The sequence below is a fragment of the Medicago sativa genome, chromosome 1, assembly GCF_051527215.1.
Source record: "Medicago sativa cultivar Bolivia chromosome 1, Bolivia_mono, whole genome shotgun sequence".
Classification (NCBI taxonomy): Eukaryota; Viridiplantae; Streptophyta; class Magnoliopsida; order Fabales; family Fabaceae; genus Medicago; species Medicago sativa.
The window spans coordinates 18414929-18440170 of NC_140749.1; the positions used below are offsets into that span (position 1 = coordinate 18414929).

Here is a 25242-nt window from a genome sequence, read left to right on the forward strand (position 1 = left end):
AACTTTTTTAGGAGTGAAGACGATCCACAATAAAAAGGTCTTAACTCTTACCTGTGAGCCTAACTCGAATCTCGGACACCCAACTTATTCATTTATAAGGTGAATTCTAGTCATTAGATTAACTGAAAAAAAAAAAAAAAAAAAGTCTTACCCTATAAGTTTTGGTATTTATTAAGTATTAGTACTATTGTCGAAGATAACAGAGGGAGAAAAATAAGGAGAGAATTGTCAAAAAATTATCACACTAAAATAATTGTACAAATATCATTTATCTACGATCTTATATTCAAAGCAAGAGAGTTGAGTTCATGTTGTTTTAAAATATTGGTCGGCTAATTTTATTATTTTTTGCATCATCCATCCAAATTACTTTCCTTTATAGTACATTATCCTATTTTGAAAAGGTATTTTGTCCACAGTATTGTTTAGAAAGAAAAGTGATGAACCAGTTTGCTTTTGGCTTTGGGTGTGGCTATGGTTTGATGATTTTTTTTAATTAAAGATTTGAATTTTTAAGTATTGAACAATTTTTTGTTTTGATGGACAACATGTTATTTTCTTATTTTAGATAACTTGTATCGCAGATAAAAAAATTGTATTGTGATTTAGTGAATGACAAGAATGATACTTTGTGTCGAGTCTCTTGCCCCCCATTTGTCCAATCACATGAAAGAAATTAAAATCAAACACACTAATTGTCGTGTCTTATCTTTTATTTTTTAGGGACTAATGAGAAGTTCCAGAAGCAATTTTGGTTCAATTTGGCAAACAAACTAGCAAAGGCAGTGAGCAAATTAGCAAACAAATACCGTAAAAGAACTCAACAAAGCAAACACAGTGAGCAAATCAACGTTTTTGGTTCAATTTGGGTTCAAGTTCAGTTTTGGTTTTTTATCAAAAAGGTTCAGTTCAGTTAATAACAGTTCTTTAAGTATGGTGAGTTTCCCTTGTCTACATCAGGTTGCGGTTGGTGAAGCTATTGGTTTATTTGAAGCCCTCCAATGGCTTAGCGACATGTCTTTCGACAATGTTGATTTCGAGCTAGATTCAAAGGTTGCATGTGATGCTTTCCTTTCTCTTAGAGATGATATTTCCGAGTTTGGGCATGTTATCGCATCTTGCAAAGCTCTTTTTTCCGCTTTCTTTACAAACTCCAGGATAGAGTTCACTAGGCGACAAGCAAATGCAGCCGCTCATGTTCTAGCAAGAGAGGCTATATTTCTAGCTAGTCCCATTATTTATTATCATATCCCATCTTGTATTAACAATATTATTATTAATGAAATGCAATGAGCATGTTTCTTTCAAAAAAGGTATGGATCAGTTCATAACTTTTACATAGCAGTTCAGTTCGGTTCAATTCGGTTCAGCAGTTCGGTTCAGTTTTGGGTTTTTTTGCCCACCCCTAGTTAACTCTCGCTCGCTACTCAACTGCAGTTACCTGCCGTTATGCCAACGACAACAGTTAACCATCGTTGTGTTCTGGCTTATAACAGAATAATAACTCAATTTCCTTCAAAGCAAAGATTGCATGTAAAACAATATAAAATGTTGAATGACACTGAAAAGGAAGGTGTTCAGAGATGTTTTAATGAACTTGATCCAACTGCCCTATCAACTGAAATATTTTTATTGGCAAGGCAGCATGATCAAATTCAAAACAACATCTTCATGTTCAGATCCGCTGGAGAAGTGTTTTTATAAGATGAAAGTGAAGGTGTTCCAAGATGTTGTTATGAGGTTGATCTGGTTGCCTACCAATGACATATTTCTATTGACAGGGTAACTGGATGAAGCTCAAAACAACATCTTTATAGTGAATTTCGCCAGAGAAATTTTCATAGTTATTTATTGAGTTTACAACAAATGAACCAAACACACCTACTTAAAGAACTTTCTGTGCATCGTGAACCACAAAAATTATCGATGAAACCTCAACCATATAAAATTGTCAGCAACAACAGTTAACTGTCGCTAGAACCAACGACGGTTAACTGCAGTTGACATCAACGACATTTAACTGTTGTTGCTCCCAGATAACAAAGGCAGAAGCATTCTTTAAAAAATTGCTTCTACACAAAATTGCATTAAGAATCACCAAAATTTTCCTTAATTTGTAACCCATCATACATGCATTCAACCCCTCATTCAAATAATTTATAAAAGAAACACAATAAAACAAAAGTCAATTCATTGCCAAACGAAACAAAGATCATTCAAAAGTCATTTATTTTCATATGGGTATAGAGGTCTATCATTTTTATTTTTTAAATAATATTAAAACAAAATATTTTCTTAGTAAATATTAAAACAGAATGTTGAAAGGATAAAAATGAGAGCCTAAATTGTTGGACTAAAAACAAAACAAAGGCTAAAAAAGAGTAAAAAAACGACGAGTGAGGTTTTTTTCTCTTAACAAAAGTCATAAACTACTTTCTCTTCCACCTTGTTTCTCAAAACCTCACCGCCACCTCCTCCACTTTCACACTTCCTCTAGCGAAAAGTGGCATTTCTCCATTTTTCTCTGTTTTTTCCTTCTATTTTCCTCCTGTTCGATTTTTTTTCTCATCTTCTCACACACCCTCTCATCTCTCCTCAACATTGTTCTCTCTTTCATCCACCATGCAGATCATGTTGCTTAAACTCATTGGAGAAGTTACCCTTGGAATAGTGGTTACACTAATGATAGACCACGCTCACTCCATAGCAAGTACACTAACTCTTTCTCACCTATAAAAAACAGTTTTTTTTATTCAATCAAACTATAGAGCAAACATTCACTCCACATTTTTTTATTCAATCAAAACTAATTACAAATAAAAAAAAAAATTAACATGTGGGGTCAAGTTTTGGTTCTCTATAAACAACCACCATTAAAATAAAAACTACTTAAATCATACACGACAATTTGACTCCACAAAAAGTAACTTAGTGTGTCCATTTTAGTTGCTCTCGTTGAAGATGCTCTTACATACATGGTAAATGTCTTTTTTTTTGTGTATAAACACTATATACCTTTAGTCTTGTGACCATACAAGAATAACTAAAAAATAACACACTTCCATTTCAATTCATTGAATTACGACGAAGATAATAAAATAAAAATAAATAAATAAATAACAAACAAGTAATTCTTAATCCCCCAAGGTATTTCAATACATCGCAAAGTACATAATCAACCAGACAAGACAAGAAATTTAACACAATGTTCACAAGGGATACAAGATAAAGAAGAGAAGGATATAAATAATCAATTCAAAGGTTTAGCTAATAGTAAATGATTTTCAGGAGAAATGCTTGGTGGAACATATCTGACAAGCTTTGCATCTAATCCACGTTCTCTTAACCACATCAACCTCCCTATGTCAATAATCCACTTGCACTTAAATCCCAGTGCTGCTCGTTTTGTTGCTTCCATTTCTGAAAGAATTTTTTCAACTCCATCCGAATACTCATTTCCTTGCTCCTTTCTACAACCAAAACACAAACTTTTAAAATACAGATTTTAATAACTTATTTAACTTTTCTAAAGAAACAATGATCCTCTAAAATGATAGAGTAAAGTGAGTAATATTAACCATTGATAAACAAATTGTTGATGTTATATGCACTTGCATTACAGAACCATGGGTGGTTACAATATCAACCATCGATTTTCTCGCTTTACTAACTTCTCGTCTTAGACGAGCCAAATCCCTTCGAAAGTGAGTAGAAAGTAAAGTAACTGATATTTCAACACACCCATGATTTGCATGTAATATCAAGTTATCAACCATAGATTTATTCATCAATAGTTGATATTACTTCAGATAGTTCAATAACAAGGTTTGAGGCAGGTAGCTAGTAAAATTAAGGGTTAATTAAGTAAATGGTCCCTATAAATATTCAGAATTTCATTTTTAGTCCCTACAAAATAAAATCACACTTTTTAGTCCTTGTAAAAAAATTCGTCAGCATTTTTAGTCCCTGTAAAAAATTTCATCAACATTTTTAGTCCCTGTAAAAAATTTACGTCAGCATTTTTGGTCCCTAAAATGCTAAAGGAAAATATCATAGGGACTAAAAAGTGTGATTTTATTTTGTAGGGACTAAAAACAAAATTATGAATATTTATAGGGACCATTTACTTAATTAACCCTAAAATTAATGATTAAAGAATGGAAGGATTACATCGATTGCAGATGCGATATACAATTAGTAGTATCGGGAAGATCTGAGTCATGATTAGCATCTACTGCCCAGCTGGTAAACCATGTAATGGCATGAAATTCTCCCTTTGTCATTCCCAAATCTAAGAAAAACTTTTTATCTGCAAGGTGACGATAACAGTTAGCTAGTAACCAGAAGTTATCAATATAAACAAACTATAGTATTCATAGGTAAAGAAGAAGATTAGGTAAAGAAAAAGATTACTTGTATAGTGCTTCCACTGGCAAAGATGGTGACAACATGTTGCTATAGCTAAACCTCCAAAATTAATATTAGAAATGTTTTGTTCGCTACTATCTTTTATATATTCAGGAAAGCAGCATCTCAAAGTCAAATCTGAGGAAACAATTGGATAACCATTTTTTAATTAGAAAAATTACACAAATCATTTATGTTTTCATCAATAAAACATCACTATGCCATGTAACCAAAAAAAATAAAACATCACTATGAATTTCATCAGAGTGCATATTTAAATTGCATAAATTACCTGTTGCAGCTCCACATAAGTGTTTACCAGTGGCCAGAAATGGAACTCCTTGCAAAGACTCAACAGCATTCAAATTTAAATCTTCAACTGCAAAGTTGGATTTTTGAATTTTATCGGGCTCAGAACAATATCAAGTTCAGAAAATATCTTATACAACAAGAGTACTGAAGACACTCACTGTCAATTCTCAAACGCTCTAACGTCAAATTCTCATTCTGTCGCAAGGATCGATCAGCCTAGAAATAGTATTGGCATGACGTTAGTAATAAATATATAAACAACTAATAAATCAAAGATCGCTGCACGGTCAAACACTTCAGGAACATCTCCAAATATGATTGTCGTGATTTATAATTTAGTAGCAGTTCCAGGTCTAAGTCCCACCTTCAACTTGTATGCCTTTCGCTCGACGAGGAAGACTCTGTTGATTCCATAACAATCTGCAAGCATTTGTGTTAAATACCCTCTACCAGCTCCAAACTCAATGACCGTAGAGACGCCATCCTCCTTCCCCTCATCTGGTTCTTCACATTTTGATGGTTTGCTTTCAAGAGAATTCTTCAATACAGCAAAATTTTCCAAATTTCCCACAATCGATGCCTGTTGCATTATATGTTTCTCCTGGAATGGCAATTTCCTGCAAAATACTAAGTTAGAAATAAAACCAAACCCGTCAAACAATGGGTTAAATTCAGTTTGCCCCGTTTTAGTTAGGGTTGAAACCTTGTAAATTTGACTTAGTCATATTGCAAGGTGTATTTACTTCCATTATCAGTTGATATGGAAGTAAGCTTTGTTCTAATTGAAGTAAGCAAAAGGACTTTAAGTTGATGAAACTAACTACTGGGTTAAAGTAACAAATCAGAGTCTGATAAAATGTTTTTGATGCAAACTACATGTGACAACCTGAAATTAGCCCTAAAATAATTTCAAATGTTTTGCCAATACCTACCTTTCTTCTTCTTTGCTTTTAATCCAAAGTCTGCAAACTTCCGGCATCTGAAACGAGTCCTGAATATCTTTACACAAGGATTCATGAACAGATTCAATCTTCTCAATCAAATTGCAGAATTTGGGCACACTCATCCCATGAAGAGCATTCCTCTTCATTTCTGACGAAATGGTCATAGTAGTCAATTTTGAATCATTAATCCCTGAAGTTTCCTCCTCTTGTTGTTCTCCATCAGAACCAGCATTGATACCTTTTTTATAGAAAGGTTGGTCGGACAGGGATTGAACCTGTTTCAGCAATGGGCACCGCTTAACATGCCAATTTAGATTTTGCTCGAGCACCGAACTGTCAAATGATGAAAGGACATTATCCAAATCAAAAAGAGCTAAAAGATTAAAAGAATGAACATGAATTGAAAATGATAGTTACAGGTGAGTGTGTGATAGAACCCAGAAATTTGAAGGTAACACTATTTATTTAACTGGAAAGTTATGAGCTCAAAGCTCTTACAATGATGAAAATAAAAAACTGAAAGGATAAACCAGAGTTCAGAGAACTCCTACTAGAGCTAAGCTCCTAGACCAGAGAGAACTTCTCTCATAAACAACTCTTAACAAACTTTCTGAATGCCTCCCCCTCGAGGCTTCCCTCTCTCTTATAACTGAAATTCTCTTCTTAATGACTAACCCTCTAGGCTTCCCTCTCTTTGATAACTGCAATTCTGCCTAATTATTTTAAATGTTTGTACTACCACAGCTTCTACATGCTTCTAGAAGCTGTGCTTGTGTGGATTGGACCAACACATGTACAGGAACTCCGGGTTCAATCAGCGTTTGTGTGTGTGTGTGTGTGTGTGTGTGAGAGAGAGAGAGAGAGAGAGAGAGAGAGAGAGAGAGAGAGAGAGAGAGAGAGAATACATACTGTGATGGATCTACGGGGCATGGAATCCACTCGCCTTCTGCTCTTGAATTATGATTACCACAGAATCTAAGTCATAGAATTTGAAGAAAGTGAGTGAAATGAATGAATCAAATAATAGATAGGAAGAAATAAGACCGAGACTTACAAGGAACCGTTGAGAAGGGTGTTTGAACAAAATCTGTTTTTATTGGGAAGCCAGAAACTGCAGCGCTTAGTCTCCATATTACTTCCAAGGTTTTCGGTAGATTTTCCCATAGTTGTATGACCAAAGGTCAGCTAAGTCAACAGGGCAGGTCAATGAATTAGCAGTCTAAACACAAGAAAAGTAATTGAAGACAGAAACCTGGATAAAGAAGAAAAAAAACAGACAGAGAAATGTATTCAATAAGTATATCCAACGACCCCTTCCCTTGTGTATAAGAAGTTGGGATTATGAAATAGAAACTAAATACAATGCTGGTTCAATAAATTGTATCTCCATCGTGGTTTCAAAAGTCCAACTACGTATAAGCATGATGTTGAAATTTGGGGCCTAACTCATTCTTTCAAAACCGGCTTGTAACGGCTTGTAAGGTGTGAGGAGTGCCTCCTCTTTATAAACTCTTCTCAAGAGTCCCATCTATCTGATGTGGGACTAAATCCACCCGAGGCTGCAATGAAGGCAAACCAAAGGCGACTAGAGGTGGACCGCAATAAAGGCGGAATTTCCAACACACGACATGAAACCAATTTTTGCTGCTCAAATAGTTCATATATCACATCATAGGTTTTTGAATAACATATTTATCTTAGTGATAGGCTACTCAAAATGATTCCAATGTGAAGAATATAATATCATACGCAATGCTCTAATAATGAATTACATATCTGATTAAGGGTCTTGTTAAGGAGTACCACCCTAAAAGAACATAATAAGGAACATTTTTATTCTTTCATCCGTACTCTTAGTCTTAGATCAGTGATCAGTCACTAGCATCATCAGTTTGATTAAATTGGCCATTTTCTCCATTTCATGTCTCACAAAAACAACTCCTTGAGTAACACAACCCAGTAAAAAAATTAGAAGTAAAAAATAAAACTTTGGTTTTCGGTGGTTCATGACATTCTACATGCATGTTTGGTATCACGGTGGGACGGTGAGCCACTAAGATGCACACACTTAACCATTTGATTTATCAGAAGAGAAAAATATATTCAAACACCATCATTAACCAAATAAATCTTCACGTTGTGGCAAAGCCTAGTTCAGCTTCATTTGGTTCAGTCAATTATACAAACACCATAAAGGCATCACACATTAACTAGTTATAACCACAAACCATAGATTACTATCAACAAATTAATAACTGATTTGAATTTTCACATCCATTGTAACAAACGCATTCAAAATATAAAAAAAAAAAAAAATAACACAGAAAATAAACATTGCACATAAGCTATATCATAAGAAAACGCGAGTAAGAAGTAGAAAGATCACAGAGACAAGTACCTAAGGTAACGAAGACTTCGCAGTTCGTGTCTCAGCCTGAAACACAAAGACTCTGTAGAAAACGGGGAAACAAAAAAACCACGCACAACACAGCCTGGTACATACCTCGTGTTTGGCTTAATCGTATTTTCTCATGTTTTGGCTTAAGTATTTTCTCATTTTTGTTCCGTTTGGAATATATAAATCAAAATAAGTGTTCCGTTTGGATTATATAAACTGAAATAAGTTTTGATATTTTCGGATTATATAATGTGAAATCATATTTCAGCTAACAACATAAAATTAAAAAAATAAAACAGTAAATACAATTTTTTTTCAGAAAAAAGGAAAATACAATGGTATCTTTTTATTTTTTTAATGGTAAATATTGATATATTAATTGTTAGGAAAATGTTAACCGGTGTCTCCGGTTCGGTGCACTGGTTAAGCATACTAAATATTAACATATTAGTCGTATTATTTTCTTTTTGTCAACACGACTTTCAACTACTTAACTCTTAGTTCAAATTAGCCGAGCTACCAACTTACCTCCAATGTTTAAGAGACATTCATAAACTACAAGATTTGATCAAGAGAAACATAAATAATTATATAAAAAAAATCAATATATGTGTGTGACATGTGTTTAGTTTTATAATGATACACATTTGAATTAATTTTAGGCAATGTTTATGTCACTTTGACTATATCTACAACTTTCTTATCACCTAATGATTACATTTGAACTAACTTTGGGTGAGGTCTATGTTAATCAACTTTTACTGCATCTACAACTTTTTTATCATCTACATCCATCTCCTTGTTCACCAATCACCGCACTATACTGAAAGAAAAAAAATCGTTCATTGTTGTTCTTCTCATTCAAGTTTGTTTCTCTTTCACAATTAAAATGGTTTTTGGATCAAGTGAATTGTATGTGTTTCTTACTCGAATTTTGCTCTTTACCCAAATGATTTTGCTCATTCCCAAAGTAAAATACATATATACCCCTACGCATTTTAACATGCGCCACGTGAGTTAACATGCGCTGCGTGACTTAAGTCACGCAGCGTGAGTTAACTACGTTAAGTATCATTTTCCGTTCAAAACCCAGCAGGAAACCACAAAGCACCATTTTTTCTTTCCCTCCACCTCCAAAAACCCAAAAAGTACGAATTTTTGGGTCAAAATCTTCATTCCAAATCATTGCAAATCGTCAGGAAGCAAGTTTCTACGCTCATCAAGCATCAAAGAACAGGTAATGTATCCCCAAAACTCATCCTATTTTCCTGGTTTTTTACCTGTCACGTCATTTTGTTCAGTAGGTGCTAGGGTTGTGCGTGAGTTAACTCACGCTAGTTGTAAGTGTTGCGTGAGTTAACTTGCGCATGAAGATAACACTAGCGTGAGTTAACTCACGCTAGTGTGTTGCCCAGATTTTGAAATTTTGCGCCTCTTGTTTTACTTGCTTTGCTTGCCGCACAAGTCATTTATTTATTTTTTGTTTGTTTTTTTTATTGAGTAGACATTGAGTGACATGGTTGAAAATGTGGCAGAGGAAGGCGTTGAGCCCAAACCGGGCAAAAACAAAGCTTCTGGTGAAGCTTCCGGCGTAGGCAAACCAACCAATGATGTGAAGTTTGAAATGAAAATTCCTTTTAAAGTTGAAGCTCACATACTTCACAATCAAGCAAAATCGGTGCCTACCGGTAACTTTGAAGAGAAGCCTAAACCAGTACCTACCGGTGTTCGTGTTATTGAAGTAAACACCAGTTCATTTTTTACAACAAATGAGAGATGGAAAGATCGAGAAGAATTGCTTGGTTGGGTTCGTCGACAAGCGGCTAGGGCGGGATTTACTATTTCTATAGATAAATCTAGTACAATAGCGCCATACATGACGATGCAATGTGAGAAGAGTGGTGAATACAAGCCACCTAAGATGAGGAAGAAACCGAAGCTTGAAGGCACGGGATCAAGGAAGTGCAATTGTCCGTTTAGGTTGAAATGCTTCTTTGAAAAAAAAACACAAGAATGGTGGATTGCAATGCTTTGTGGAGTTCACAACCATGACTTGGCGCCAAGTTATCCGGCCACCTTCTTGCGGGTCGACTAAAAGGGGAGGAGAAGCAAAGAGTTATTGACATGACAAAGAGCTTGGCAAAGCCTAGGAATATTCTCACGGATTTGAAGGAAAAAAACAAAGAAAGTGTGACACTCATCAAGCAAGTGTATAATGCACGAACTAGATGGTGCAAGGGGCAAAGAGAGGACAAGACCGAGTTGTAATACTTGATTACAAAGTTGGAGAAGCATCGGTATGTCTATTTCACAAGAGCATATAACGAGGAAACCACTTTTGAAGATTTATTCTTTGCTCATCCGGATTCAATTGATATGCTCAACACTTTTCCAACCGTTTTGGTCATGGACTCCACCTACAAAACCAATACATACTGAATGCCATTATTTAAGATTGTTGGTGTCACCTCTACCAAATTGACCTATTCAGTTGCATTTGCCTTTCTTTCCTTTGAAAGAGAGAATAACTTCATATGGACACTTGAGATGTTGGTTGGTCTTTTGACCTCAAAACACAACATGCCTAAGGTGATTGTCACGGATAGGGACCCCGCTTTGATTAAAGCCGTTGCCGAAGTTCTCCCTAAAACGGACCATGCACTTTGCTATTTTCATATTGAGAAGAATGTAAGATCTAGGTGCATCACGGATTGTAAAGTCAATGCCAAGCCTTCGAAAGGAAAAGGAAAAGTTGTTACCAAAGAAGCAAAGGAAGTGGAAGATGACAAGCAATGTGAGCTTGTTAAGAAAATAGTGAGTGCTTGGAGAGATGTGGTTAACTCTCCTACAGAGGATTCATTTGCAATTGCATGGTTGACATTCAAAGATGAGGTATGCGGAGTGTTTCCATTGTTTGTTAAATATGTTGAGGAAACCGTTTTGCCCCTTAAGAAGCATTTTGTGAGGGCATGGATGAATACATACTTGCATCTAGGGTGTAGGACCACCAACATTCTTGAATCGGCTCATGCACAATTGAAAAGATACTTGAGGAGTAGTGTGGGAGATTTGGCATCATGTTGGGATGAAATTGACAAAATGTTGAAAAACCAATTCGGTGAGATACATGGGAGTTTTGGTAGGAGCAAAACCATCATGGTGCACAAATACAAAAAAAAAAACAAGTTATTCTCCGAGTTGGAGGGTTATGTCTCTAAGGCCGCTTTGGGTTTCATCGATGAAGAATTTGAAAGGTCTAGGAGATTTGGCTTTTCTAAAGAAGATTGTGGTTGTGTGCAAATGGCAACGTTCGGGTTGCCTTGTGCTTGTATTCTTGCCGAGAAGAGAAAGAAAAAATTGTCTATTCTTTTGGATGAAATACACCCTCATTGGCGAAGGTTAAGTGTAATTGGAGAAGAGGTTGATGCCAATTTTTCCGTTACGGAGGAATGGGACGCCATTCAAGAACGTATCGAGAGGGCCCCTTGCAAGATGAAACTCTTCATCTAATACAAGTTGCGTGAACTAGGATTTCCGGAGGAAACAATGTTGAAGCCACCTCCGAGACAAGTGGCCACCAAGGGGGCACCTAAAAGGGTGAAGTCTACACCAAAAATGAGGTCCACCGGTCGAATCCCCTCTAGGTGGGAGACTATTGATGCTCAAAATCCCGATAGTCAATGCTCACATGGCAAGAGTAAGTCTCAAAAGACTAAAGGTTCACGTCTTGGCACTTGCTCCCGCTCACAAACTTCAACTCCTACTTCAAAAAAACAACCTTATTTGCAAATACCATACATGTCACAAATTCCAAATCTCATGAGACCTTACATTGAAGACATTGTGAATGTTAGAGGGGATGGTAATTGTGCTTTCCGGGTTGTAGCTAGGCACATGGGATTTAATGAGGAAGATCATGTTTTGGTTCGTCATGCACTTATTAATGAGTTGAAAACTCACAAGAGTGACTACTTGCCAATATATGCTACCGAGAGCCGTTACAAACTTATCTTGGATGGTTTACACCCTCCAACAAGTAAAAGTGGTATTGCACCTCCAGAAAAGTGGTTGACCACTCCGGATATGAGTCACATTATTGCTAGTTGCTACAATAGAGCGGTTGTTCTATTGACTTTGCCCAAATTGGGTGGTTCATGTGAGACATATTTTCCAATCTGGAGTGCTCCACCACTTAATCCATATTCCAACATAATGTGCCTTTGCTTGATTCCGGACCACATTCTTCATGTGAAGTTGAAAGAAAATTGTCCTCTACCACCTCCTCCTAAGGAGTGGATGACTCATAAGATTGGTGATGCGGAGCAATGGCTTTTTGAGTTTTTGGATAGAAACGCCGCCTTCGATGAGCTCATGTCAAAGGAGCTGAAGCCGCCAAAGAAACCAACAAATGAGCACAATCCTGTTACTTTGGACATTCCAGAAAAGTCAAAGCAAGAGAACGATGTCATGGATGAAGATGAAGATTATGCACTATCACTAGTCTAGTTAGATAGGTTATGACACTTTTGGGTCGGTGGGTGTTCGTCCTATTTTTTGGTGGTATTACACCCGGACATATTTTTTGGTGGCCTATTGTGTAATTTTGATATTTATGGCCAATATGTAACTAATATTATATAAATATATGAAAAGAATTAATTTGGATCGTTTACGTGTCATTAAGTGTGTTTAAATTATTACGGGTCATTACCGACGAATTTATGAAATTTGGTTCGTTTATATGTGATTATTACGTGATTGTGAGAAAAACGATGTTTCTAAGTAATTTTGATCGATTATGTCGTATTATCCGATAAACTTCTTAAATTGGCGTAATTTGGTTAAGTTATGAATGTGACGTGATTACGGTCTTTCTAGACTTTTCAAAAATCTGTTCTGTTACTGCATGCATTTAATGCAGTTTCTGTTTCTGCTATGAACGTGAGTTAACTCACGCTAGTGCAAATGGAAACGTGAGTTAACTCACGCACTGCATTACACTAACGCATGTTAACTTGCGCAAAGTTTTTCTACAAATAACACTAACGCATGTTAACCTACGTAACGTGACTTAACATACGTGAACATATGCACTAGCGTGACTTAACATGCGTAGGGGCAATTTGGTCTTTTACTTTGGGACTGAGCAAAATCATTTGGGTAAAGAGCAAAATTCTTCTTACTCATTGTACTTGTTGCAAGAAAATCACGGATCTTTTGTCTACTTTACTTTTGAAGTAGCAAAACTTTCATGATTCTTCTAATTGCCAAAGAAAATCATAAAGCAATGTCCTTGTATGCATTGAGAATGGTTATACCTACCAAAACAATTACTCCCTCCGGTCATATTTATGAGAAACAATTGACTTTTTAGATTTATGAAATAATTGATGTATTTGGTCTAGAATATAGACCGGATACATCAATTATTCGATAAATCTAAAAAGTCAAATGTTTCTTGTAAATAAGACCGAATGAAGTACTTATTTTCTTCAAAATTTGTGTTGCAATTGTTGAAAGAATTTGAAATACTAATATGTTTATGTTCATGTCCTCGTTGGTGAGAAAGAGACAATAGTTATTGTGTTTGGTAAGTCAGTGTAGCACTTAGACCGTCCATGTTTTCATTTTTATTTGAGATGATCTGAACATATTGGGTTTAGGATAACTAACATGATCTTATTTTTAAAACTTTTTGAAATGTATCATCTAATCTTCCAAAGTAAAACACTACATTACATAGTAGAACAAGGTGTTAATTGAGTTTAAAATCGTAGATAAAATTGAATTAATTAGAGATATGGCTAATCAATTCAATTTTTCCTATATTTTAACATCATTTAATTAAAATGTTGTTCTACCATATAGTATAGTTATGTGATTTGAAGGACCAGCTGACACAATTAAAAAAGTTTCAAAAACAATATTATGTTATTTCCTACTGGAATCAATGTGGTCAATGATCTCAAATAAAAACGAAAACAAGGACGGTCTAAGTTCTATACTCACTTAACAAAACAATAATCATTGTTTCTTTCTCATTAAAACGCACATGAACATACACATATTAGCATTTTAAATCTTTCAACAATAACAACATATATTTTGAAGAAAATATAGTTTAACTACAACCATTATCTTGGAATACAAATACATTAATTTATGGTTTTTGTTGGTAATGAAAAAATTCGTATAAAGTTTGCCACTTTATTTAAAGTAGATTAGACAAAATATACATGATGTTATTGAAACAAATACAACGAGATAAAAACAAGTGCAAACCTTGAGATCCGAAATCTATTTTATTCGCAAAAGTGAAGCAAATCACATGATTAAACCTTCGATTCTAAAATCACATGTAAGAAGAAATCAGGGTGGAATTTTCAAATAAAAAAACATGATTAACGCAAAAGATATAAACGAAAATGGTTGAAAAAATTAAGAAAAAATATGAAATTTAAAACGAGGAGAACAATTATGAAGCAGATCTAAATATCAAAACACAAAATTTAACAATTAACGACAATCGGCGTAGCATCAAAACACAAAATTTGAGAAAAACATATAAACAAATTTGAAGGAGAAGAACATGAATGATGGTTTTTTCAATAATATAGTGAAGAAAGATGATGAACAAGAACCAAACCTTGGTATTTGTGGCAAGGTTTCTTCGGTGTTTGTTGTTCTCTTACAACCTTTGCAACATATAAACAAATTTGAAGGAGAAGAACATGAATGATGGTTTTTTCAATAATATAGTGAAGAAAGACGATGAACAAGAACCAAACCTAGGTATTTGTGGTAGGGTTTCTTCGGTGTTTGTTGTTCTCTTACAACCTTTGCAGATAGTTCATAAATAGACTGTAGAATGGGCCCCCAAATCCTCGTAACCCGACTCCACGCAAATAGTTACATATAGGACTGATGTCAAAATAGCCCATCAGCACGAGGTATTAGACCTATTACTTTCTACACCATATGTGTTTCTCATGTGCCCTACTTTTTTTACAAAAATATCATTTGTTCGGATTCTATAATCTAAATGTTTTTGTTATTGTTATGGATTTTCATATTCTAAAATTCAAAATTTGTAAACCTTATAATTAACAATGAGTATCCCTTCCATTATAACAGTTTTGAATTTTGCTTTTGAAAACAAAGTAAAAAATAATAAAATCTGTCAATTAAAATAATATATATATATATATATATATATATATATATATATATATATATATATAATACCGGCACAAAATTCTAAAAATCAAATTAAGTTAATACAAAAAACAATTTTTTAGATCATGAAAAATAAATAAAAAATAAAAAAGGGTCTAAAAAAAAATGTTTTTTGCGTGATATTTCAGACTATTCAAAGGGGTCTTGATCATTGACTTTTTTCTCCTGGTTTTATGAGCAAGTTTCGGAGCAATCCGATCAAATAGTCTGAAAAGTAGATTTTCAATTGGAACTCAATGGGAACAACTAACAATGACCTGAAACACAAATGTGTGGGTTATGATGGTTAGTGTAGTTCTTAAAGTGACTAACACTATTACATACAGACTTTCCCTGAATGCTTGGCAATAGAGGGGTGTGTATGAAGTGTTCGGATTTTATAATCTGAAGAAAAAAAATAAGAAACACGCCCTGTTACATTGAGTTTTCAGATTGTATAGTCCGAATAAATGAAAAACTCATTTTCCGCCCAAAAACAGGGGGAACTCGGTTCAGATTCTGTAATATGAAAAATCTTCCAGGGCATTTATGTAAAAATAAATAAATAAATAGGGCATGTGAGGTGACTACAAGATGAGAAAAGTAATACCCGAGACATTACTAACGGTGCTTAATAAATGTTTAAATAGTTGGGGCTTTGGGGTTGTTTTTAGTTTTATATCGGAATATTTACTATTAGGGGTGGCAAAACAGGTCTGATATTTCAGGCCAACCCGTTTAACCTGCCATTTTAGGCAACCTGAGCTAAGATTTTGAGCTCATACCCTATAGTTGGCTTGTCCCGTTTAATCCGTTGAAAAACGGATTGTGGTGGGATGAGGCGGGTTGGCCCGCGCACTTCTTAAAAATATTTATTTAATTTTTATTGTACTAATAAATAATAAATTTCTCAATTTTTAAGTTTTTCCTCTAAAAATAATTCGACAATTCTTTATTAAACAATTGTTTTTCTCTTTATGTGGGATTAAAATGAGGATAAAATGATTATTAGAAATAAAATTGACTTTGTAAAGCGATAGCATATTTTTTTAATAATTTGTCACAAAAAAATTTTGTTAGACAGGCCAACCCGTCCGTCTGCCTCTTGACGGGGGCAGGGTGTGTGGTTGATCCCACCACCTTAAGTTGGTCCACTCCACCCCCACTCAGTTTTTAATGGGCTAATAGTGAGCTAGACCTAAACGGGGGCTGCCTTGCACTGCCATCCCTATGTACAATCATATTGATATTTTTTTTAAGGGTATTGTCATATTTAGTGCAATTTATTTTAAATTTTTTGCACTGCTACCAACTTTGCTCTCAAGAAAAAGCTTAATACCTTCTCTTAAAGCAATTTTAGTGCATGATGCACTATCTGCAAATTTCTTATAGATGATGACAATTATAAAATGCTTGCATTGAAGTAAACATGACATGACAAATGGTGAACTAAAACTTAGTGGGCATCACCAATATATAACCAACCTCAAAAGGAAAAAATCTCAAGCATTGAAATCATTGATATAAAAATCACAAGTATTATATTTATTATTTTATATCATTAACTTTTGTATTATTTTTTATTTCATTGAAAATGTAGTTATTATGTATTATTGGTTTGTATTTTTGTATCATTTTTAATTTTATATATTTATTATTATTTACAATTTGGTAAAAAAATTTAAAATGTTTGTACAACATTAATAATTTTATGCATTTTAATTAAAATAGTTAAATTAATATTAATTTTCAATCAAAACTAATTAAAAAAAATGATAATACCCACTTTAATTAAAGTAGTTTGAGTTCTTTATAAACAACCACTGTTAATACTAAAACTACTTAAATTAGCTATGGATTGCGTGTTAATTTGGCCCCACAAAAAATAATTTAGTTTACTCACTTTAGTTCATCCCATTAAAGATGTTGGTATAGCTAATTTGTAATTGTTTGTTACGGTCTATACATAACTTGTTATTCGTTGTAGTTGTGATATTTAGAAAATCGATAGAAGGGTGAAAAAAATTAGGTCTTAGAGACTCTATCAAACACATTGTGTTTTTTTTGTCAAGAGGACTAATGGTTAGAAATTCTTAAAAGTAAATATGTCGGGGGTTTGAACCCCAACTTCTGCATACATCAACGTCTCTGCTAACTGAACTGTGCTAACATAGAAACACACTACGCATTTCTAATACTCCAATTTTAAAAGTTTTAGAATTTATTCAAGTACTTAATTTGGGATTAATCTTTTGTAATATGTTTAGTTGAATAATGAGTTGGCAACGTATATGCGGATTTTTTTTTATGCATATAAAAATAATATTTCCAATAAATACGCATTGCCAACTCATTAATACAATTAGGGTGTTGTAGGAATCTCATTGGATCTCATTTTGCTTAAAAAGAAACTCACCCAACAACATGTTAGTTCATCATTCAACGTGACACATTTTAAAAAATAAGCTTAAAAATTCATGTTGGAGAAAATTCTAATTTTTTTTATATAAATTGGTGGACTGTATTTTCAAATTTTGAAATGGAGTGATCAAAATCGTGAATAAGTACAAATATGAAAATCAAAAGTGTATTTAATTAAGGATATAAATTTTGATTTTCAAATTTGAAATTTGAAAACATAATAAAGTTTTTATCTCACGTGAGTCTTTATTCTCAACTTCAAAAATATAGGTCTCAGTTTTCAAAAACTTCAAAAAACTTCCCCACAGCATTTTAAGATTATTTCATGACGTCCAAAGTGGAAGAATGGTGAGCCGGCAAGTTACTAGATAATGTGATAACTTGACTAGCAGAAAGGCCAACAAGATCATATGTTGCATATAACCAAACCTTCAAGATTTATAACATTTGGACGATCAAGCTTCCTCAAAACAAGTATCTCTCTTGCCATAAACTTCACACTCTCCGGCTCCAAATTATCAAATCTCACTTTCTTCAATGCCACTATCTTCTATGTAACCACAAAGTCTTTAGCTTTATAACCCTTGCCCAATCCGAACAAATCAAACACAGATACACCACCGTTTTCTTACCATGTTTCAAACTAAACCAAGAGGGGGTGTACTGGAATGAGATTTCAAAAGATTTTAAAAGATTTTTTTGTTTTAAAAAAGTTTTGTGGTATTCAATATCCCATCTTCACTTTCTTTTCAACCAGTGGTGATTCGTGACGTAGAATATCCCATCTTTTCCTACTCCACTGGAATATCCCATCTTCACTTTCAGAAATGCAATGTTTGATATTACATAATTTTGAAGAGAACTCAAACATTCTATCAATCTTTGACTTATTCACCTTCCCAAATATTGGTCGATCACAATTCACATTATGTTGTTAACTCTTTGCATCCATCTAACAATAAAACACAAGCAACATATAACTTACCATTGGCGTGTGGTAGTGATAACGGTGGCTCGAGATGAATTGCTGCAATTATGGCCACTGCAGGATTATTTCCTATAAAAGACCTTAGGTTCAAAGCAACAAAGCTAGCTGAGGCAACAACTACAAGGATTATTGTAATCCATCGAAGAATGTCAACTGGAATAAGAAGTAGAAACTGAAAATTTTATGACAAGTAGTTTGAAAATTTGTTCGATGGATTAGATCAAAATACAGAGTCATTTCATATTTTATAAAATCTTAAAAGTCTTTGAGTTAAAATCCCTCAAAAACCAAATTATAGAATCTTAATTTTAAAAAGTCTTAAAATCCCATAAACTCTTGCAATTTTTTTTAAAAATCTTCAAGACTTAATAGTCTTTTAAAATCTCAATCCAATACACCCTAAGTTTCTCTAAATCTACAAAGTTCACAAATAAGGGGTATTTGCCCTTTGTTTAATTTAAACACATTCTTTTAGTTTTTAACATTTATTTGCCAGTATTAGGGCAACTTAATTTTTAATGAATAACTCAGGGATCGATTTGACGGTCTAACAATTTGTAATGACTTTCGTTTAAAAAAAGAAGTAAAAAAAAATTCAAAAATTTTTCAATCAAATTCATCCGTGTACACATGAAAGTTGACTTGAAACTCCACGTCAACGCTTAATGTAACACGTCAACACCGTTAACAATGGGAATTGAACGAAGGACTAAATTGATTGACATTTATAAAATTTCCAGGAATGTAACGACCATTTAAAAATTTTTGAGGATGAAATTGATCAATACACACAAATTGGAGGACTAAATAACCTTTTCACTAAAAAATAAAATTGTGTAATTTTCTTAACTAGTTTGATAAAAAAAAAAAGATAAATATATTTTTAGTTCCTACAAAATTACAATTACAAGCTAAACTTAGAAATTCGTGATTTTTTTTTGTATGACCGAGACTTGAACCCCAAACTTTATACTCCCTCCGTTTTAAAATGAGTGTCGCTTTAGCCAATTGCACACAGATTAAGGAATGAAATAAAGTAGTCAAATGTCATAACAATTTTACCAAATTATCCTAATCAACTATTAGGGTGTTTTTTATTAAAGAAAGAATAATACTTTGGAAGTAGTGTAACATAGTATTAATTGAAGGGTACAATTGAAAAGAAAAAATTATTATTGTATTGGAAACTGAAAGTGACATTCATTTTGAAACAATTTTTTTTTTGCTAAAGCGACACTCATTTTGAAACGGAGAGAGTGTATACTCCCTCCGTCCCTTAATGTAACCACCCTTTGCTTTTTTCACATTTCTTAAGAAAAGTTGTCAGTGTAATTAATGTGTCTGTTTTATGTATTAATATTATCAAATTGTCCTTTGTTTGTATGTGTAATAAATTTGACTATTCATATTTCAATACAAATTAGTAGTATTAATTAGGGGTATGTTTAGAAAAAAAGTAATAAATGCATCTAGTAATTTGAAAAGGAGTTTACATTTAGGGACAAAAATAAAATCAAATGGGTGTTTAAATATAGGGACGGATGGAGTATTATGCATTGTCATTCTAACTGAGCTCGCAGAGACAAACTCATGATTGTATAGGATTAATAAAAGAGTATTACTTTTCCCACCCTATGCCTTTCCTAGCGCGCCCTATTTTTTTCCCAAAATACCCTTCGTCCGGATTATATAATCCGAACTAGTTCCGGAATACATATTCCGGATTAATTCGTGTAGTTTGACACTCCATTCACCCTGATGGTTGATGATACCAGTTATAAAAATAGTGGTCCGGATTATATAATCCGAAGGCGTTAGAGATATTCCGGAATATATAATCTAAAACATGTAAATCACCCCGTTGAAAGTCAACAAAAGAGGGTGGTGAACGACAGTTCCGAATTATATAATCCGGAATGCGTTAAATATGTCCGGATTTAATAATCCGGAGTGCATCAGTTCAGAGGCAGAAGCCATCTGTTTTGGCTGAGCCTCTGTTTTAGAGCAAATTCAGTCAATGTTTTTGGCCTTTGACCATACGCAAACCAGAAAATCAAATTATAACATCCAAATTAACAACATAATATAATTTTTAAACTTTAATAAAACATAATTATCCAAATGGTACATAACATAATTATCCAAAATATTCAAACATTAAAATTACATAAAATAGTATCAGTCCCTAATAACTACACCTCTGCTACCACCGCTGCCACCACCTCTGCCACCACCCCTGCCACCCTCAGTAGCTTTCCGACGACGGTAAACTTTGGCATCATGCACCTCTCTCAAGGCATCCTCCAAATGCTGCCATTCCTCACTCCCTTTCGGCACCAGACCGCTTCTCATCACATCATAAATGTGGTCTCTGATGCGGGTCATCCTTCCGCTAAGCTGTAAGTACGCAAGGTCTCCATCATCTTGAGCAGCTCGGGCATCAAGGACCTCATGCTCTGGTGGTTGTGGCACCGGTACCGGCATGTCTGGAAGAATCATGCGTGGATGAGACACCTGGTAAAACCACTCGATGTATCCATCTTCTACCTCCACACCATGAACTGCAACCTGTCCCAACTGCTGAGGTGTCAGCGTATAATCAAGGACACGCTGAAAGCGGTTTGTGATCTCCGCCAAGTTAACATCAACAGGTGCACTCTGAACAGGATGTCTCGGTATGGTCTGAACCCGCCCAAACTGGCGAAACACCCTCTCCGGCAGATATCTCACCATGCGCTCTCCGCATCTCAGCCATCCAGAGTAAAGGCTGACCCGCTCAAACGGACGTGCCTGACGGTGCTCTCCATATGGGGCCATGACAACCCTCGTCAAATCCAGCGCATCTAGATAGCTCCTGTACTGGTCCACTGTGCCTAAACCATGCAGTGGCACAAAAAGCATCGCGCGTGGATACAAATTCTCCACATATCCGTCCCAGACATCCTTGCTGCCCATACCTATGAAATGATGAAACACCCAAGCCTGCACCAAAGACAACCACATATAAATATACAAACCATATACACTTAAATTAAAAAAAATAAAATATAGTTCTTAATTTATACCTGCAGCAAACTCAGGTATCCTGCCAGCTGACTAGTGTTCCAACGTGCAGCATTGTTGAGCTCCTTATACAACTTAGTTAGTGCCGCAGCTCCCCACGAAAAACCAGCACAAATATCAAGGTCTCTGAAGTACTTCAGGTAGACAACATCCACAGCCCACTGGCTTTTGTCACTGAAGATCGTGATGCCCACCAAGTACAGCAAATATATGCGGACAGCCTGGTCCCGCAACCTCTCCACCTCCTCAGTCACACCATACTCCTCCACCAAATCCCTCTGCTCCTTCAACCGCTCCTTGAATATCCTCTCCAAGTAGCTAAATCTGCAATGTGCACCTTTGGTCTTCTCGATCTCTTTGAGTGCATCACCCAGATCAGACCCCAAGTAATCCACCATCCATTCCACTGCCTCGTCCCGTGTTATGGACCCGTGGGAAAGGAGCATGCCATCAATGGGGATATGCAGCAAAGAGGTCACATCATCAAGTGTGACCGTCATCTCCCCAAACGGAAGGTGGAAGCTGGATGTAACGCCCTCCTTTTTATTTAATTATTTTTATTAAGTTAGAGTCTATTTATGTGATTTATTTATTTATATGAGGTGTTAGTATTTTATTATGTGGCATTATTCTATTATTTATTAGAATATGAGAATTATTAGAGTAAGTAGATTTGGAGGTAGTTTTGAGATTAGATGTCTTTTTATGATTTAGTCGATTTATTTTGATGAGTGATATTTTGTTATGTTATATGTTGGTATTTACTAGAATAATATATATTTGTTATTTGTTAGAGATATATTTGTTATTTGGTGTAGAAATATATTTGTTATTTGTTAGAGATATATTTGTTATTTGGTGTAGAAATATATTTGTTATTTGTTAGAGATATATTTGTTATTTGGTGTAGAAATATATTTGTTATTTGTGAGAGATATATTTAATTTAGAAATAAATAAGATTATGAGGATTATTAGTGTGAGTGGAATTGGGGGTTAGAATAGAAAGAAGAATAAGTTGTTGGGCCTAAATAGATTTGGGAAGAATATTTTAGTATTATAAATAGAGAAGCTTAGGTTAGAAAGAGTTTACCCTAAAACCGCTTTTTTGGAAAAGAGGAGAACAAGAAAGAAGAGAAGAGAAGAGAAAAGTCAAGAGAAGAGGAGAATACCTTAGGAAAGAAGAACGCTGCTGCTGATTCAGGAATTAATCTAAGGTGAGGGTGAGACTATCTTGCATTAATATTAAGTTGTTAAATCATTAGATTGCATCTAACAAGTTGGGGAAAGTTTGTGAGAATTTGAGAATTAGGGTTTTGAGAGAGATTTGATGATTAGATGATGAAAACTTGTTGAATTGATGTAGAAATTGTATACAGTCCTTAGATAACCCATATGATGATTATTGGATGTAGTTTTGAGGTTAGAACCATGGAATTGGATGAGATGTTGGTGAATTTAAGAATTAGGGTTTAATAATTGTAATAGGTTGTTAATAGATTTGAGAACCCTTTGAATTTGCATACAGTAAGTTGATGAATAATTAGTGTTCTAATGATAGGGTAATCATAGGGTAATGATTAGGGTCAAGTTTGGAGAGTATTGGATCGAATACGAAGTGGAAAAGATTTCCCCAAAGCGAAATCGCAGCTGAACTGCGATTTTGCTGTCAATGTGCAAAACGCGTTTTTATTGTCTCAGTTTGACAAGTTTAAGTTCCGAAATGGGTTTAGGTGTAAACATGAAAGTTGTAGGTATGGATGTTAGCTTTCTAATGTCGTTGGTCTCACGTCAATAGGATTTATAGAACTTAAGTTATGGTCAAATTACTGCATGTAGGTCACAGTGAATTTTTATGGACTTTCAGCACAACTTTTCCGAATTTAAAATGAAAACTGGTATTGATCGGTACAGAATTGGTCTTAGGCTTAAACATGAAAGTTTTAGATAATTTTGTTAGCTTTCTAGTGGCTTTGGTTTGACGTGAAAATGATGTTTGGTCTTTGAGTTATGATGAAAATACTACAGGGAGGTCTTAGCAAAATTGTACGGTGACAGCATTCTCTGTTTCATGTTTTTGCGTTTTGTTCATATGTTTCTGTTTTGAATTAATCTTTGTTGTAAACATGAAAGTTGTTGATATTTGTGATATCTTTCCAGTAGCTTTGGTTTGACATGAAAATATGTTGTGGATAATTTATTATGTTTTTACAAAGATAGATAGTGAATTATTGTCGATGTTTAAATACGATGTTATATGAAGTTGTTTATGATTGATGAATATGATGTTTTAAGATGTTGTTTATTATCATTTGATATTGTTATATTATGATATGACATGAATTATTTATGTGATCCATATGTTGTCAAGATGTTAAGACGTTATGATGATAAGAGTTGTTAAGTCGTCAAGTCGTTATGAAGTCATCAAGTTATTAAGATGTTATGTTGTCAAGATATCAAGATGTTAGGATGTCATAGATGTTCATGAAGTTGTCTAAGTTGTAGGAAGTTGAGTCCATTGCATACTCATATACGTTGGTTGGGGGCTTGATGCTCTGGAATGCTTAGTCATTCACACGATTGGTTGGGAGCTTGATGCTCTGAAGAGCCTATTTACGCTCATATAAGTTGGTTGGGAGCTTGATGCTCTGTATTGGTACCAAATGCATTTGCATATCAAGAAGTTTTAAGATGATTTAAGATGTGAAGTTGTCGAGTTGTCAAGTTGTTAAGTTGTCAAGATGCTAAGATGATTTGAGATGTTAAGAGTTACATAGTCGAGTTGAGTCGCATTGTCGAGTTAAGTGAGGTTTGATTATGAAGTTTGATTGTGATTTGATGATTATGATTTAATGATGATGTTTGTTTATGAAGTTGATTATGAACTTGATTATGAAGTTGTTTTCGATAAATGCTATGTTTTGATAATGATACTTATGTGAATTATATGATGATGCTTACGATTATATTTGGTGTTAGATATTGATGCTTATGATAATAATTTAAGATAAGATGTTTTATGAATAATAATTGAGATTACTTGATGAAGTATATGACTAATGTAGGAAGGATAATGACACTAGTTAAGGAAGTTTAAGTTATTAGATATGATTAATGAATTATAAGATGTTTAAGTTGTTGAATGTACTTTATATGATTTATATGCTTAATATTATTGTTTGAGAAATCTCACCCCTCTGCTTGGAAATGTTGCTCTTCGTATGGGTAACTTGCAGGTAACCAGGATTAGTTGCGGTCGTGAGTGGACTCCTCACAAGTGTGTCTTAGGTGCTCTGATACGTAACGGGATGGGACTTGACTTTACTTCTATTCCTTACGTATTGTTTATGAACTTTTATGAATAAATATTGACCTAAGACTTATGAGATTTTCTGATGAGACCTGCGTGCCAAAGACTTTTTATGTTGAATGAACTAATTCCGCTGCGAAGTTTTGAATTACTTATGTTAAATGATTTTGAAGAATAAATTG

The 25242-nt window shown here is 34.4% G+C and overlaps 3 protein-coding genes and 1 pseudogene across 6 annotated transcripts; 3 read left to right on the top strand and 1 right to left on the bottom strand.

Annotated features, from left to right (window-relative positions):
* Nucleotides 1-3113: 3113 nt before the first annotated feature.
* LOC146953313 (methyltransferase) lies at nucleotides 3114-8180 on the bottom strand. Of its 4 annotated transcripts, none has more exons than XM_085708561.1 (10): nucleotides 8062-8180; nucleotides 6718-6848; nucleotides 6573-6638; nucleotides 5652-5996; nucleotides 5084-5336; nucleotides 4878-4935; nucleotides 4700-4786; nucleotides 4414-4545; nucleotides 4171-4309; nucleotides 3114-3470 (listed from the first exon to the last, which is right to left on the bottom strand). In XM_085708561.1, the coding sequence occupies exons 2-10, from the start codon at nucleotides 6825-6827 to the stop codon at nucleotides 3251-3253; spliced, it is 1410 nt and encodes a 469-aa protein (XP_085564687.1). In that variant the 5' UTR covers nucleotides 6828-6848; nucleotides 8062-8180; the 3' UTR covers nucleotides 3114-3250. The 4 variants fall into 4 exon arrangements, with proteins under 4 accessions (XP_085564687.1, XP_085564692.1, XP_085564694.1 ...); XM_085708566.1 differs by having other exon boundaries at nucleotides 6718-6915; XM_085708568.1 differs by lacking the exon at nucleotides 6573-6638.
* Nucleotides 8181-9431: 1251 nt separating this feature from the next.
* Nucleotides 9432-10277, top strand: LOC146953314 (uncharacterized; annotated as a pseudogene).
* A 223-nt stretch (nucleotides 10278-10500) lies between these two features.
* LOC146953315 (uncharacterized) lies at nucleotides 10501-11571 on the top strand. The gene has a single exon (XM_085741408.1). It carries the CDS (start codon nucleotides 10501-10503, stop codon nucleotides 11569-11571), a length of 1071 nt encoding a protein of 356 aa, XP_085597534.1.
* Nucleotides 11572-11607: 36 nt separating this feature from the next.
* LOC146953316 (uncharacterized) lies at nucleotides 11608-12567 on the top strand. Its single transcript, XM_085741417.1, has one exon. The coding sequence runs from the start codon at nucleotides 11608-11610 to the stop codon at nucleotides 12565-12567; it is 960 nt and encodes a 319-aa protein (XP_085597543.1).
* Nucleotides 12568-25242: the final 12675 nt, after the last annotated feature.

What these genes read in the sequence shown, in the direction of transcription:
- LOC146953316 (XM_085741417.1), top strand. Translation starts at nt 11,608, where the DNA reads ATGTTGAAGCCACCTCCGAGACAAGTGGCCACCAAGGGGGCACCTAAA.
- LOC146953313 (XM_085708561.1), bottom strand. Translation starts at nt 6,827, where the DNA reads ATGGGAAAATCTACCGAAAACCTTGGAAGTAATATGGAGACTAAGCGC. An exon ending in AAAAGCAAAGAAGAAGAAAG is followed by an intron (nt 5,337 to 5,651) that starts GTAGGTATTGGC and finishes AGTATTTTGCAG; the next exon opens with GAAATTGCCATTCCAGGAGA. An exon ending in GAAAGGCATACAAGTTGAAG is followed by an intron (nt 4,936 to 5,083) that starts GTGGGACTTAGA and finishes TACTATTTCTAG; the next exon opens with GCTGATCGATCCTTGCGACA.
- LOC146953315 (XM_085741408.1), top strand. Translation starts at nt 10,501, where the DNA reads ATGCCATTATTTAAGATTGTTGGTGTCACCTCTACCAAATTGACCTAT.